At 37.3% G+C, this 17,170-nt stretch overlaps 1 protein-coding gene across 1 annotated transcript in view; it reads right to left on the bottom strand.

Annotated features, from left to right (window-relative positions):
* The window catches only part of AOPEP (aminopeptidase O (putative)), a 195,408-nt gene extending 178,869 nt beyond the window's left edge, over nucleotides 1–16,539 (bottom strand). Inside the window, exons 1-2 of the mRNA XM_074165976.1 lie at nucleotides 15,734–16,539; nucleotides 2,382–2,548 (exon numbers count right to left, since the gene is read on the bottom strand). Of these exons, the coding sequence (XP_074022077.1) occupies nucleotides 2,382–2,548; nucleotides 15,734–16,539 (973 nt within the window). The remainder of the gene's footprint in view (nucleotides 1–2,381; nucleotides 2,549–15,733) is intronic.
* Between the last annotated feature and the right edge of the window lie 631 nt (nucleotides 16,540–17,170).

Here is a 17,170-nt window from a genome sequence, read left to right as displayed (position 1 = left end):
GTCATACTTTAATTGTACTTGAGTAAGTGACGTATCAGTATTTTCAAACAAATGTGGCCCCACTTTATTTCAAAACCTTATTTCCAACCCATGAGCCTTGGGTTTGTGTAGCTTTTAAGCCATTCCTCACAACAGTGCTCCTTTCCCTTCTTTCCTCTGTATCTGTTTTGTAAACTTTTACAATTCCAAACAGCTGTCTAACTTGTCATTTGAAACTGTATATAAGCACCAAGATAATGAAGGTCTCATCCATTATTGAGTCTTTGAGAGCTACTGGAGTACGATGCCTACTACCTTTAAAGAAATGCAGCAACCCTTGCATCATGAAATCAAAATTAGCATAAGTAATTGTGTGTGCCACATAGATCTGTACGCAAAATCTTCCACACTCTTGGGAATTCCATCTTGGGGACAGGCAGAGGGAAAACTGTAAGGACAGAACTGCAGTAGGTGCTCCTGCTGCTTCTCTTCAGTTTAGTGAAGTTCAGCACAAAACTTTGCCATTGTCTCATGGCTCCTAAAGCAACTAGTTTTAATGATACATTCGATTCTTCCCAGTTCATTTCACACATTTCACTCAGCACTTCATTGGCACAGTGAAGCTAAAATGAGTCATTTCCTCTCTACTGGCCTTTCCATTAAAGACTTCTGACAGTATTTCTTGCTTTCACAGAGTTCTTCAGAAAGGAAATATACTGAGCTAGTCATTGGAAAATTAAAAAAAAAAAAAACAAACCAAAACAAACCCACTTTCCCCCCCAGAAAAACCAACAAAAAACCCCAAAGCTTTAAGCTGACACATGAATTACCAACATAAACTGACCCACTGCAACAACTAGAAGGATTTAAACAAAAGCCCCTTCTGTTCTTCACGGGGTGAAAAGGCTGACTTTGGGTGACTAAGCCCCAGTGCTATCATTAACAATATGGTACCCTGATATCATTCTCAACACTCCATCAACAGCCTTTTAAAAATGGTTTTCCCTACAACTAGTTTTTTTCTTCATTCAAGTACAATTTTTTAATGGCTTTTTTAAACCAGTGACAAAAAAATGTTAATGAGGAAATAATTCTTTCACAAGACAGCCTTTTCAACTAGCGAACTGGTCTAAGAAAGTATCAGTTTTAACTGATCTATGCTAATTAATAGTGCCTGAGTTTTTTTCCAACGTTTGTTTTTCTAGAAATTCACATAAGCATCCTTCTTAATATTTCAAACCACATAGCCTCCACTGAAAGACAGGCAACAGCTCATTAGGAAGATTTAAGAGTAGATTAACCTAATTAAACAATGATGGCAGAGCTGTTCCCCTAGTTTGAAGTCAAGAGCACTCTCGCTTTCTTGATGCCAAGACAGGAAAGTATTATTGACCAAGCGAGCTGAGCAGCTCATCATGGCAGTTTTCCATATTTCAACAGCAGAGACAAGGTTTGAAACAGGCTTCACATATGGCCAAAAATAACCAGACAATCCCGTGCAAATGGATTAATTGATGGTTCTCAAATCCAGGAGACTTTCATTCTACTGTTTTTCCCTTAAGAATAAAATTGCCTCTTTAAAGCGTAACAGAAGAAAGATTTTTTGTTTCCCAGAAACACCAATTCTAACCTTTTTCTATACGCTACTTTCATCAGAACAACTTGAACATCAGAACTGTTTGACAGATTATCTCAAAACTAATGGGAGCAAGAAATACTTTGTATTATGTGTAGAACTGCCTTAAAAACTTCCTTGTTTGTGCAGGCAGAGGTTTAGAGAATAAGTATACTTGAAAGTACTTGAAAGTATAACCAACACAGTAGAAAAATACTTGCTTGCTTACTGTTGCACAAAGTATGATCTACCAATGCCAAAAAAAATCACCAAAGATCAGTTTTTCAGGGTAGTGACCTGACATTCTTCACCTATTCCTTCTATTTCAGGAAACAGACATAACACAATGACCCCTTCTAATCATTGCCATGCTGAGCTACACTTGGACTGGAGAACTAAAACTGAAAGTTAATTATCTACCAAGGCCTGAAGTTGTCAAGAGCCTGATAAGGTACTTCATCTACGAAATGTTCAACTGCAGAATGATTAAAACAAAGCCAATTTACGACAAGTGAAGTCTAGGTTTGGAAAAAGGAAAAGGAATAAAAACACAGAAAAAAAGCAAGTAGCAGTTACACAGTAAAAGGCAGATACCTTGAATTCTTACTAAGTTATCCTGAGGCCTTGAGCAGGTAACTTTTCCATAAAATGACACGGAGATTACAGATAGACATGTAAGTGCTTTTAAGGGTAGGACCTTCATTCTTTCAAAAATTGTGTATTTACTAAGCTGTACTTCTGATTATAAAATTATTGAAAATATTTTGCCATAGAAAATACATTTCACCTTCCTGAAGCTGGACTGGTTCTGCTGAGTTTTCACCACTCATTAACACAACAAAGCCTGCAGCTGTTCGGACTGAGGCTTGCCATGTTGACAAGGCAATGGGCGGCTCTTGGCATGGGAAAAGGGCTCTGTTGTTTATTGGCGATCCCATCGTATACACACATGGCCTAGATGGAAGGAAAAGAGATTGAAGGTGGAGTTACAATAAGAAAGACCAAATTAAGTTTTCTGACAAAAATCAAACCTACTTTTTTTTTAACCTCAGCTATGTAGGTTTCAAACCTGTATGAGATGAATTAATCAAATACATCAATTTTAAACAAATACAATCAAATACATCAAATTAATCAAATACATCAATTAATCAAATACATCAATTAATCAAATACAATAATTTAAGACAGGATGAAGACAAGCAAGATTACCACAGTAATTTTTACATAAATTAGAAAAGAGTAACTTCAGTTCTCTCCTGTTTCTGCATGAGCCTTTCGACCACATACAATAGCTCTCAACTGGACCCTAAGACCAAACAAAGGCAGCTTCTGAGTATCTTCTGAAGATGCCATTGCAAGGCTTCACCAATACCTCTGACATCTTCCTGTTGTCATCACGGTAGTGCTTTCATTATCAATAATCCCTTCTCTCTGTACAACTGGAGGCTCATCCAAACTCAGAGCAGTAGATCTAGCCTTGAGCCTTACTTAGCCCAAGCCGCCATAACTCTTGACATTTTCACATTTCTTCTTGCAATAAGGTAATGCACACTAGCTCACATTCCTTTCAGGATTTAAACCACAGGGCATATACTGAGGAAAAAGCACATCTTCCCTATCAGCATCAGCCTCCTTTTTGCATTTCACATAGCAATCTTCCTTGTAGTATTGCTCTTTTTGCAATTTCTCTAACCCTCTCCTAGGCAGCCTCTTCATCTAGGGCCTCTTTCCAATTTCATCTGCAATATTTCATGCCAGCCAATTTCTTATTAGCAGCTTAGCCATAACTGGGAAGGTAACAAAGGCTTTTATTAACTCCTTCTAGCTTGCTATTGCTGGTGCATGGATGTAATAATTCTTGGTTTACTTCTGTTGCATTTTGCAGTTTTATCTTAATTCCTAGTACTTTCATAATACCACCCCTTAATTTAAAAAAGCTAAGTTTTCAAATATAAATAATATAAAACAAACGCAGTCAGTAGGTTTTTCCAGCCAAAGAAAGAAAATTTTGAAAGTATCACTTCACTGCACTGAGTTTTTAAAAACCTGTGATATTTAAAGCCAATATTCTGGGAGCACAACACATTATTTTGTCAATGCTTGAGGCTAAAAACATTCTGATCATTATCTTTCATCACTTGAATTTAAAAATCACCAAAAGGCTTTGGAAAATAGGAGACAAGTTGTTAGGATAAAAGCTATTTTGCAATGGCTAAGATCTGAGCATCTGAGTTTACTCCCCTCCAAACAGTTCCTCCATTCAAATTTTTCTTTCCCTAAAGCCAACTCTGAAGTACACAGCGGGAAAGAACTTGGACATACTGATGGCCATGGATGAAAATTATTCTGAAGCTATTTTTGCCCTCTTGTCAAAAGTCCTATCTGTCCTATTGGATCCAGAGCTGTCCATGGCACAACCAAATTACTGTGGCTTAACTAGTACAGACTAGCTTATCTTTCAGTAAAACAGGGAGGGAAACTGCATTTTAAGAAGGCTTATTGTTGATGTACACAAACAGAAAAAGAAAATAATCCGGCTCCTCCTGCCATCTATCAGAGTGAATACACTAGGACATAGACATCCAGTGAAGCTCAATAGATAAATGCAGTAGTGACAAAGTCAACTGGTTATCTTTTACCTAGTAAAACACAATGCAGAGCTAAATGTAAGACTACTAATCCCTGTAAATCTTTAATTTCTTTGGCACTAATCTCCTAAAACTGAATCTGTAACCAACTCTGATAAAAAAACTGGGTTTTCTCCCAAAAAAGAAATAATGCATGACAGTGAGTTCACAAGGAAAAGGAAGAACTTGCTTTTTCACCAGGAGGTTCTGCTTCTTCCTTATAATGCTAGCCAAGAGATGCTAGACATATTATTTACCCTAAAACATACGTAAACTGGGAGGGGATGGGGAGGAAAGGATAGTTCCTTATTCATGAAAACTTTATGAAAATACATAGGATTATAAAAAGAGATCCTAGTGGAGTTTATAGGAATGACAGGGAAGGCGAGGTTAGTGACTCCTGATATACATAATTTACCAACGATTTACCATGCATTTGTGAGGGCTCTTTTGCTTGCTGCCATTGGTACAATCCTGTCTTAAGAGCAATATAGGGGATTTTCATATCCTGAAGAAATTTTCATATCCTGAAGAGGGAAATGCCACAATGATTGAGAAAATGGGCTGGCAGAACAGCACTGAGCAGAACATTGCAATGCTGTGTTAAGTACAATACAAACATAACACAGAACAGACACTACTCAGACTGTTAATGTTACCTCTCTCTCAGAGAGCACTTTTTACCTGCAAACCATAAAGTTTTTTACAAATAATGTCAATACCATTTTGCAGATGAGGAAAATGAAACACCATGAACAGATCTGCATAGTGCTGGTGTTCACAATGCCCCTACAGGCTTAGTTTCAAGCCTCCCACTCCAATAGCTTTCACATAGGACTAGGAAGCCTCTCACTATAAGAAATAATACATATTACATAACTAACTTTTTTCCCCCAAAACATTTTAATGCTGAAATAGATCACAAGTCTCTACAATTAAGGTCTAAATAGAAAGCGAGTTAGAAAAGTAGACAAAGACTGGTCAAGTACATAATCTTTTCTTCAAAGCTAGGCCTCCTTTGTAGTTCTCACCTGTTTAAATATCATTTTTGTCCAAGTATACTTATTAACTTCATTATTTGAAACCAAAATGTATTCAAATATGTCAAAGTCTACTAAGAAAATACTAATGGAATAGGGAAGTTCTAAATTTTGAGAGGAAACTGTCAGAGCAACAATTACATCAACTTTTAATTAGATATTCATACATTCACAGCAAGATCACCTGGAGGCTTGACTGACAGCATGCCATCAACTGAGAAGTCAGCTAACACTGAACAGTCTCCTGTTCTGCTTTACAGAGGAGCGTTTGTAAGGTGAACCCATTCATTTTTTTTCTTCATCTTCTCTGCTTTCACTGGAATTTTTAATCTATTTTCTTCTCAGCCTAAAATTTACCTCCACAGATTTTTCTGCTTCCTTTGATAAATCATGTTTTACTTTGCTAACTTTTTATACTTCATTTACAGCAGTAATTTCTTTTTACAACATTGGTAATAGTGCAGTGTTAATTCAGGACACCCACTGCAGCTGACAGTTTTCTTTGTTCTGGGTCAGGCAGCAAAATTCTAGCAGATAAGAAGACCAGAAACATAACTCTTATCCTGATATGGATGAGATTTTTCACCTGATCCAGAAAAAGAAAAATTACTAGATAACCAAGCTACATCAAAGAACAGCAATGACAAATAATTAGTGTTAGAATGCTTTTGTCAATTGATCCAAAGTTTGCCTTTTTTCTGATTCATCCTCACCACTGCTAGCAAGAAACTTCACAGTTCCGTTCCTTTTTCCTACGGTCTATCTTTTCCATCTCTCTTCTTTCACTTTTAATGGTCTTGTAACATTCAAATAATCTATTCAGTTAATATGTTGTTGTGGGAAAGTAACAGAAGATCAGCGAGGAGGATTGTCAACAAGGTCAAGTGACTTGCACCTGGGGTGTCAAAAAACATACCATTATTCAGACTTGTGTGCTTGACAAGTAGAACATCTGCACTTAGATAGCACAGGCCTGTGATGGACTCAGAGGCAGCTTATCGAATATGCTTGACATGCCTGTCTTGCTTCAGAAAAGATCAAAGCACAGTGGAAATCTACTCCTGCGTGAATCCCTGAAATTCAGGTGAGAACAGCAGGTTCAGAGTCTCTCTCTAGCAAGGACCAAGCTCTGCTGTGCTTGTGTTCCTGCTTGTGTGCCTCTGCCTGAGTGCTGCTTCGGAGAGCTCCCAGTTCGTGAGGTACTAAGATTAAATTTACTCTTTGCATTTCATCTGTGGTTTTGTGGCTGTTCCTGCATCCTGCCTATGCTGGCTCACAGAGTTGTTTATGCCAGCCATAATCTTTGCCACCATAGGTTGGAAGAGATACAGAAACTGAATACAGAAAAAGTAAGATAAGCAGAAAATTCAGACTATTTGTCTAATTACCTGTTTCATTGGAGAAACAACCACCCACAAAACACAGCTCTGGTCACTCAGGTGGCCAACTTTATGATCAGTAATTCCCAGTGATCAACAACCCAGGCTATGAGAGAAATCAGGCACTAGTGTGGTATTCTTTGGGTTTGCTCGAAGAGGAGGCTCTGTGCTGCCTGTTCAGTAGCCTCCCAGAGCCAAGGATTCTGAGGAAAAATTGATTCATGCAACTCTAAGTCATCAGTATTCCATATATTTTCATAACATAACAAAACCAGTTGAAACCAGCTCTTGGCAGATCTCCCTCTCCCATGTAAGCATATAAATTATAATAACAAATTAAGCTACTGCCTTAGAGCTAATAATAAATGTTCAGTTGATACTCTGTTCTCCGAACAGGAATCTGCAGGTCTTCTTTGAGATATCTGCCATCAAACACCTGAATCACATCCTAAGGCTCAGCCATGTCAACCTGCTTTGGTTACTGCTTGTTTGAAGCCTTCTTAAGGAAAACACCCAGCTCAGCAACTCTGTACCTTTCCTGTATTTGAAAAAATACATTCCCTATTTCTTTGAGGACTGTCTCAATGTAAGGATATAAGGTGGCAACCTCCTGCAACTACAAGGCTACTCCCTATAAAACCACTGCTGTTTGCAGCTGTTTCTTACTCTAAATTACAGTGTCATTTCCATGAAGCAGCAGGATTTCCTGGCACCTAAATCACACCAACTTTTTTCTTCTGCCTCTGCTGTTTTTGGCTGGGATGGAGTTAATTTTCTTCATAGAAGCTAGTATGGGGCTATGTTTTTGATTTGTGCTGAAAACAGTGTTGATAATACAGGGATGTTTCAGTTACTGCTGAACTGTGCTTACACAGAGTCAAGGCCTTTTCTGCTCCTCGCATCACCCCACCAGCGAGTAGGCTTGGAGTGCACAAGAAGCTGGGGGGGGAAACAGCCAGGACAGCTGGCCCTAATGGACCAAAGGGATATGCCATAACATGTGATGTCAGGCTGAGCATATAAAGCTGGGGGAAGAAGAAGAAGGAAGGGGGGGACATTCAGAGTATGGCGTTTGCGTTTCCAAGTAACCATTACGTGTGATGGAGCACTGCTTTCCTAGGGATGCTGAACACCTGCCTGTCCATGGAAAGCAGCAAATGAATTCCTTGTTTTGCTTTGCTTGAACACATGGCTTTTTCTCTATGTGTTAAACTGTCTTTATTTCAACCCATGAGTTTTTTCTCACTTTTACCCTTCTGATTCTCTCCCACATCGCATCTGGGGAGAGTGAGCGAGTGGCTGTGTGGTGCTTAGTTGCCGCCTGGATTTAAACCACAACACTGCCTTATCAATTTACATATCTGCAAGGTGCCAGGGATTGTCACCAGATTCCAACAGAGCAGGTATTCTTATTTGATCTTTCTGTTGAATAAAATACCAGTCAATAACTACCCATGCCTTTTTCAAACCATTCCCCAATTTAAAAGTACTAAATATGACCATGAGATGAGTGATTCCACTGACTTTTCCAGTAATCTTTGCTACTCTGATGCTGGTTTTCCAACACCTGAATAGCTATGTTTCTAAACTGATACTTCACTGTAGATTTCTTGGACTTTTGCTCACTAGTTTGCGGTCCACACCAGGTATATCAATCCTGCTTCTGCTAGACATAGTACACACACAATCTCCTGTTCAAATGTTTTATCTTTTGGTATAGCCATCACTAGGAAGCAAGGATAATAAGGTTAAGAAAGGGAGTACCTTTTTCATCCAAACTACATCAATTTAATACCTATTGTTCTCCCACTTTGCCTCTAAGGATTTTTTCACTTGCTTTGACCTGTGTTTTTGGCAAATGCAATATGCTTAACAGCTTATTTGATGTTGTTATGAGAAAGTTTCTTAAATTTAAAGGCAAACATCTGACCAATCCCTTAGGTATTCCATCCCCTTAAATACTACTTAAGTACATCTCTCAAATACTACTTCTGTAACACTTTAGGAAGTACCACCAGACTGCGTTTAAACAAAATTTAATTTTGTAGCCATAGCTCCTGTTCAAATGGTAGTAAGGATTGGACATAACCGACTATTGACAAAGAAAACAGGAGACTTCCTAATTGCTCTATTCCCACAGCAGTGAACACAAAAATACAACACCTTGTAAACCTCTGTCTTTAAAAACTGAAGACAGTTTTCCTGTGGATATGAACTGTGATACAGATGGACTTTCTCAGCTCTGTTCTGAAATCAAATGTTGCTTTGGCTTCTTGGTTGTCCAACCAATTTGCAAATACACAAGTGCTGATTTGACTCTATTCCACATATCACTGGCCCTTTAATCTTCTGTGTTTTCACCTCCCTTTTAGATTTGAAAATTAAAACACTGACTTTCATTGTTTATATGGATAATGGTATTTTCATAATACTATTTCATTCTCTGCCTCCTCTCATCTAGTATGGTCCTCTCATTGGCACATTTCAGTGAAGCAACTTGCCTTTTGTACTACTCCTTCCTGAAGGAGTACCATCAGCCTTAGACCCTTGTACTCCAGTATGCAGTGCCTCTATGAGTGCCCAGAACTTACTTCCTCTGTCCTGTGCTGTAGGCATCCATGCACTCCACCTACATCTGAGTATCATTTGTCCTGTCAGGCCATGAAACTTGCTACAACTCTGAAAAAGTATTAAGTTCACTAAAAAAACCTCATTTCTCATGGTCTTCCTTTTTAGTTAGCACAACTAATTCAGAGGAGCTATCTTGAATTTTTTAAAGATATTTGTTCATTGCCACCTACATTTCCAGAAATACCAAATCAGTTCATTTTCTACACAAGGTCTGCATACATTTCTTTTGGTTTATTTTTATTTTACTTCTCCATTCTATTCCTGATACCATTTGTTCTTCCTTAGAAATAACTGCATCAGACATGAATAATACAACAAACTTCAGACTGCTTAATTAATTACTCAATTATAAATATTCAGCACTGGGAACAAAATTACACAAAGTAACAGGCGAGAATTCCCCACAACTGATGGTAACCTTTAGTGACTTTAGCCTGTGACTTGTCTGAATTCTGGAGCATCTTCTTCTCCCACCTTGCCCATGAAGAAAAACAAGCTCTTTATTCCATTCCTGTATTTCCAGTATCCAAGAGCACAGAAGGATGCTAACTTACGCCAGTGGAAAATGAACATCTATTTTAATGACACATTTTCTAATTAGCAGTTTGAAACAGTGAAAGTCTGACCCATTTTTCCAGCTTCTATCCTGGGAAAAATTTGCTTTGAAAATATCAAATATATAATGAAAATTCAATGGATGCCTCAGACTCCATAAAGGCTATAGATACAAGGTTACATTGGCACAAACCTGTAATACCAGTGAAACAGATAATTCTACCTTCCAAACTAACCTCAGTAGCATAATCCAAACATCTCCTGTAAGTCATTCCTTTCTCCCCCTACCCCTCACCCCTGTCCTTATTTTCAGTTAGATTAGCTCCCTAATATCTCTTATCACCCAGCTGTACACACACCTATGTCATCATACCAGTGGTGGAGGGAACCAGAACCCAGGTTTAGAGAGGTCAGGAGTGTCTCTTTCAGCAAGTATATTTTTGGTAGGCTTCTTCCTCATTCCTTTTTAGCTCTCCCTCTTTCTCTCTTTTCATTAGTAACAAATAGCTCTGTGGTTTTTACTCTGTATTGTTAAGACACTTTGGAGAAAGAAAATACAAACACAAAGCATTATGCTGAACTTTGAGAGTAATCAGATAGAGTTCAGACTATGTAGGGGCATGTGTGATCCAGCCTGGGAATCAGTACAATTACCCTCTTTTTTTGCAGACCTATAGCAAACATGTTCTAAGTATGGCCTAAACTGTCCAGGTACGTGAGTATGATTAGGGAATGACCTGTAGCCAATACCCAGACAATATCCACTGCAAATTGTTAGCTCACCATAGCAAAACGCAATTCTTCGCTCGTAAGTGCCAATCACGAAGGACACAAAGAACAATTTTGCAACCTTTAGAAGGTCATTTGACCTCTGTAGGACATAAAGATGATAAGCTTAAACAATTCTAAATCAAAACTTCGAAGACTTATGTTAGAAAGCAATCCTTCCACATGCAAAATGGTGACATTTTGCTTCTCCAGCAGTCTCTAGATAAAACAAAACAGTGTCATAGTTCTTGCAAACTGTTCTGAAACGTAAGGAAATCACATATACTAAAATTTATTAAAGCCCACTTTTGATTTTTAGTAAATAACATTGTTGTGACTTACACTAGAAACCTGGTGTTTACAACTATACAAAACATTTTTTCTAGGTTATATTTTCATACACTGAAAGTTCATAAACATGGACTTTTATGTGTAACCTCCAGGAAATTAGAGATCACTGCTCAAGAATTCACTTCCAGCTTCAAGCTTTAGCTAAATATTCAAGAAACATGTTTAGCATTTTCCCACTAACCTAAATATTTATAAAAAATCTGAAGTTTAGAATGTTTATGAAAATTTCAGTCTCTTCAAAACTATGAAGTAAATAAAATACAAAAAATCTGAAAAATTTCAATGTTGCCAGGTGTACTTTAATACAGTTTTTATTTAGTCCCTACTGTGTGCAGCACACTACATAACACTGTCTGACTACAGCGCCAAAGAGTATGACTTCATAATAGCTTATCTTCAGAAGCACCCACATTTATAAATAGCTCGTCAGCAGTGCAGCTGAACAATTGCAACTACTCTCTTGGAACATGATTTGCATTTCAAAACATATGTCTTGAGGAGAGGCGGGCTTGAAACAACCAGTTTCAAAAAAGGTAAAATCTCCCTTTTTTATCTGCAGACAAAAAATAATGAGAAATTGTGCCAGTCTCCATGCCAGTGAGATCCAGCCTAACCCTAACTCCTGACACGAGTCCACAAAACAGATAACAATAGGCTTGTCAGAACTTTTCTACTAGTTCTTTGCTGTTTCAGCAGAATCAGTAATATCAAATCATTTAAACAGGAAACGAAGGTCTGTTTTATTCCTATGTTAGGTACTACCTCTTTGGATATTCTCCTAATCACTATCTACAGCGGTTCAGTACTACTGCAGTGGTTCAGCTGCACATTACAGAAATGCAAGATTATTTATAACAGAAGAGGGACCATGCAGTTCAGTGATGTCTGTGATACAGTTGAACTCTACATGTGAAAAGAAGCATTTAATTACAGAATGTATGCTAGCATTAGCACTTCTACCAAATTGTACATTTATATTTGTTGTATTCACCTTCATAGCTTTCACAAAGGCAAAAATATTTCCTGAATTCTTTAACAATACATTGATATTTTAATCTAACAATAAGGTATCATAAAGTTAATAAACTAGACAGGTACAAAATATTTTTTAAAGGTAAGACATATAAATTGGTCAAATAAATATCAAGATATCATAATAACCTTTTTAAGGAGATCATTTCACGTTTTGCAGTATTTTCTACTTCAGAAAATTAACACCAGGCTAACTCATTTAAAGTGTTTCCCCAAAACTGTTCAATCATGTAATAGTTTCTAAAAATATACTTTTTCCATAGCATTCTCATGAAAATCATACACTCCGAGTAATTCCACCCATCCCCTTTACTTCCCAGATTTTCTCGTTTTTTATATATCTGATATCTACAGTTCAACCTGAAAAAATAAATGCATGTGTCTGACCTATTGATGTACCTATTCATGTATGCCAAAGTAAATAACACCCAGGTAGCTTACAGGATTAGGACCCAGTACTGAAAGGTTTTAGTGTCACGGAATGTCTTTCATATCAAAGTTACTCTTTCATTCCTAATCCCACAATGAGGAAATGAGTTCCACTCCAGTTGCTCATTAATATCAGCAAAACCATTAACTAATTTATGACAGCACTAGAAGTGGAAATAAATAGGGCAGAAAAAAAGGTGGGAGGAATTTCCATTTAAATATGAGGAGAAACTTCTTTATGGTGAGGGTGACAGAGCACTGGAACAGGCTGCCCAGGGAGGTTGTGGAGTCCCCTTCTCTGGAGATCTTCAAGACCCGCCTGGATGCAGTCCTGAGTAATGTGCTCTAGGCAATCCTGCTTTAGCAGGGGAGTTGGACTAGATGATCTCTAGAGGTCCCTTCCAACTCTGACAATTCCGTGATTCTGTGAATCTCGCATTACAGAGGCTGTTTGCTAGGAAAATTACCCTTTTAATTTTAACCCAAATTTGTTTAATTCTTTTATAAAACAATAAAGAGATGGAATCCCAGGATATTTCAATGAATAAGAATTCTCAACAATCATCATGAGAAAGTATTTAATTTGAAATATGCTGGTAGCCATGCTGACTCAACACAGCTACATACTCCTAAGAGATCGGCAAAACTGCTTGAACACCTTCCTTGATAGGCTGGTAAAAATTTTCTCCTTCCCGGTAACAAAAGATGTTTTATACACATTATTCTCTCAACAAAGTAGTTATTATAATGTCTAAAATAATTTTTTATTTAAATCATTTTATAATACTTAGTAAGAATATTTCAAACAAAGGTATAATTTTGTTAAAATTGGAACATTACCATCTTAGCTTGAAATCCCTGTGCTGTATTGTGCTAGTAAATAACTGAAAAAATTTGAAACAGAACTGCTCATTGTTCATGACAAATATATGAAAAACATTATAATCAACTTTTTTTTTTTTCTATTTGAGTAATTATATTATTGATCACTGTTAAAAGTTACCTGCCAATTTTAAGAACTGATATAGTCCTTGTAAGTATAACTTTTGGAGAGAGAAAAAAGCGTGCGTATTTATACACACATGTATATTTATATGAATACCCACATATACTCACATATATACTCTATTCCTCTATTTTGCCCTATTTTTAAGGCCCCCAAAAGCATGTTATTACAAAAAGCATATTCTGAGGCTAAAGAAAACCTAATGTATTTTCTAGTATCAAAAGGCGAAACACAGAAATGCTGAAATTCCATGTGTCGAGCTCCTCTCCTGAAAACAGAAGTGCGCTCTGCTGTGCTGACATCAGGTTTGCATACACATATCTTAACTTGCCTAAACTCATCCCGCAAAGCTTTAACTGATTTTTTTGTGCATTATAATACATCTTTGTTTAAGACAAATAAAATAGAAGTCTTTATAAAACAGTGCATAGGTTAAATTTCAAAACATTGTACTAGTGTTAAATAAGAGGAAACACATTTGAAGGGTCCGCACAATGCTTGTCCTTGTTATTCGTTATTCACTTCACTTTGCTTTGGGATTAGAATATAGACTCCTCTGGGAAAGGATCTGACATTTGCCTAAAACAGCACCGTACACATAATCTGGAACAATTTAAAGACTTCCCCTATGAGAATATAATGTAATAGTACTTCCTCCACACATTATATAAATAGGCTTTATTTTTGGAAAGGGAAGGAAAAATATTACAGCATTTTGTACAATGAACTTTACCACTATATTTATGGGTTCATCACATACAGCATTCGATTTTAAAAGTGTAGCAAGAAAGATTCTAAAGGCTGTGATATGAAAATTTATTTTCTGACAGGCATTAGTTTCTGGAATACCCTACAAAAGACTGAAAATAAACCAGCTTGAGTCTATTTGCTGCCATCAGACTGCCTGATCCACATCAAGCCATCTTTTCCTGCTGCATTAGTGATTAATAGAATTCCATGTATTCATGTACAGTTGCCATGAAATGTCTCTAAAGTAAGGATAATGCTTTGCAGTAAAAGGGAAAAAAGAGTCAAAACAAAGATGTTAGTGATTTAGATGCTTAATCAGATGCTCAAAACACACAGACAACAGACAGCGAAGGAGTCCTATACCAGCTGAGTGTTGCTAACATTAATCTCAAAGACCTTAGTAAGGGGCAGGTAGTCATGGACACATTGTGTGATCATGGGCAACTGCCTGACATTTGCCTGCAGTTAAAATGCAGAATTTTCCTAACTAAAGGTACCCAATTGAGTTAAATTTCTTAAACTAATACCAAAGATAACTCCTTGGGGATTGAGGAAGGGAGGAGAAAGGGGAAGAGGTAATGAACATAACTGAGAAATTCCTGGACTTGATGCAGATGATGGTTTAGCAGTAGAATTACCTAACCACCAGAGGTATAATTAAAAGGCCTCATTATCCTCCCTAATGTGGATGCCAGGGAGAAGACTCATAATTTCTCTTAGCCTAAATGAAATGAAAGGTAACCATCCATCTCTAGTTTGGGAATGAAAAGCCGGTATTCAATTAGACCAAATTTCTTCATCTTCCAACTTTGTTCCTGGTTTTTAGGTAGCATAAAGAATTACCAGCCATTAAAATCCAGCTTTGAACTTTACAGTAAAACAATGATTTCTTGTTGAAGTCCAGAGTGGATCCTAGTTTCCCTCTTATAAAGATCTTCCCTTGAAGATTTCTGTACCGCACTGTGTACCTTCACAAATGCTAGATAAAATGCCAATTCTTGCAATTTTAGTTGGCAGTTCATTTACTATCATCAATGAACTTTACATAATAGCTGAAGGAGATTTTAAAAGTTGATTATGAGAGACTAAACAGGAAAAGACTGCATCACTAAAGTTATTACAATATTGATAAAAGACTAGTTGTGAAGCAATTCTATTAAATATTATTTATACTGACCTTTATGCTGCATGATCAGCTGTGTAAACCAGGAGAGAAAAAGAACACAAAGTTTTAAAGTGAGAATAACCTGTCATGCATACCTTCTCTTCTGCTAAGTGATAATTCCCTATTCCCTGCACACACTTACTCCAATACACAACAATTATTTACTCTCATTCAGAATAAGCAAACGCAATTACTTAGACAGGCGTGAGGTCTACAAGTCCATTAGACTTTCTCGAGCAGAGAGTTTGTCTGTTCTCCTATGGGACAGCCACAGGACTCAAACAAAGGATGAAATGAAAGTAGTGGAAGAGAATGCTTATCATCTTCACACAGTTGCTCAGCATTAAACAATTCTACATTCTCACACCCAGGTGTGCAAAGCTTTCAGCTAATAGTTACATACCTGTCGCTCTGGTCTGTAGTCCATGTAACAGATCTTCCTTCTGGTTTGGTTTTGTACCATATTCTTATTGCATGGGGAAAGTCTGTTGGAGTCTGAATTCCTGATTTCCTTATCTCCAAGCTCCAAGTGCCAGTAGTAAACAGAAGCTCTCCACAGCCAGGCGCCTGGCTGCAGCAAGTAAAATAGTATAGCTGTTCCTTCCAGCGATCAGCAGGTAAAGTCACAAGTTCATGTACAATTTGATTTCTGAGATTTTCCAGCTCCTTTGAAACACCAGTTAGCTTGGCAGACCTTGTGAATTTTTCAATGCCTGACACTGCAGCAACATCTACCTCCTCAACCTTTAGCACAGATAAATCACAGCAGTCCAATACCAGCAGAAAATCCTTATTCCCATGATTCTCTATGTCACAGCAGTTCTTTGAATTAGAAATCCCAGAAGCCTGTTCCTTGTTGCTATGGTTACCATTTTTATCAGAAGTATCTTCTTCGCCTTTACCGCAGACAGCAAAATCATTACACTCTGTTTTGGATGAGCAGGCACTCACATTTGTCCCAGGAATGTGGCAGGGTTCAGATGCCCTTATTTTACAGGTTTCATCACACTGTGACTGGCACCCTTCTTTGCCAGTACTGCTGGTTTTCTTGTACCGGCTCCCAGTCTCAAAGAATAAAACTATGATGCCTTCAATAACTTTACTTTTAAAATCCACATCTAAGTCCAATATATAGTGCTTTACAAGCATGTGGCTAGTGTTGGCCATTAAGGGCAAGTCATCTTTCATGGGGTCTAGTTGTGTCTCCATGTTCCAGTGTATTGGGCAACAGTTTTACAAAGCCTTAAACGTTTCTTACATATGCCGCCTCCATAAGGAGCAAGGATATCCAGCCTCCCAGTGCCAAAAATAATTTTGATCAATATTACAGTATTGGAAGTAATTGCAGTTCCCCAGCTTGTCATAGCTATTAAAAAAAAAATACATAAAAGAAATCAGATAACCATTTCACAACCATTTCTGAAATGAACTAAATCTAAAAGTTATGTAAAGTCCAGTAGTCTTTATTTAAAATAGTACAGCCAAATAGTACAACCAAAGGGTGATTGTGTCTCCACAGAATGACATCAAACTAGCTGCTTCAGGATTTGCTGTCAAGAACCACTGGCTTTATTTTTCAGAGATCTCAAGTGAAAATATTTCTAGACCGCTTTTATAAACAGAAAGAAACAAACTTTATTATAGGCCTCCTATTGACTCTCTTCACCCACAATAATAATTTAGAAAACATACATGGTTATGCAACACCTAATTTAATTTATTACTACACTGTTTGTTTTTAAGGTTGCTATATTTATTTCTAATGCATTACTTCAAAAGATAGTGATCCTTTTTTTACTGTAATTCCAAGTACGCCTAAATCACCTCATATGTCTTAAAA

This window comes from Numenius arquata, chromosome Z (assembly GCF_964106895.1).
Source record: "Numenius arquata chromosome Z, bNumArq3.hap1.1, whole genome shotgun sequence".
NCBI lineage: Eukaryota > Metazoa > Chordata > Aves > Charadriiformes > Scolopacidae > Numenius > Numenius arquata.
The sequence above is the reverse complement of the archived record's forward strand: the minus strand, read 5'-3'. Positions and strand labels throughout refer to the sequence as shown.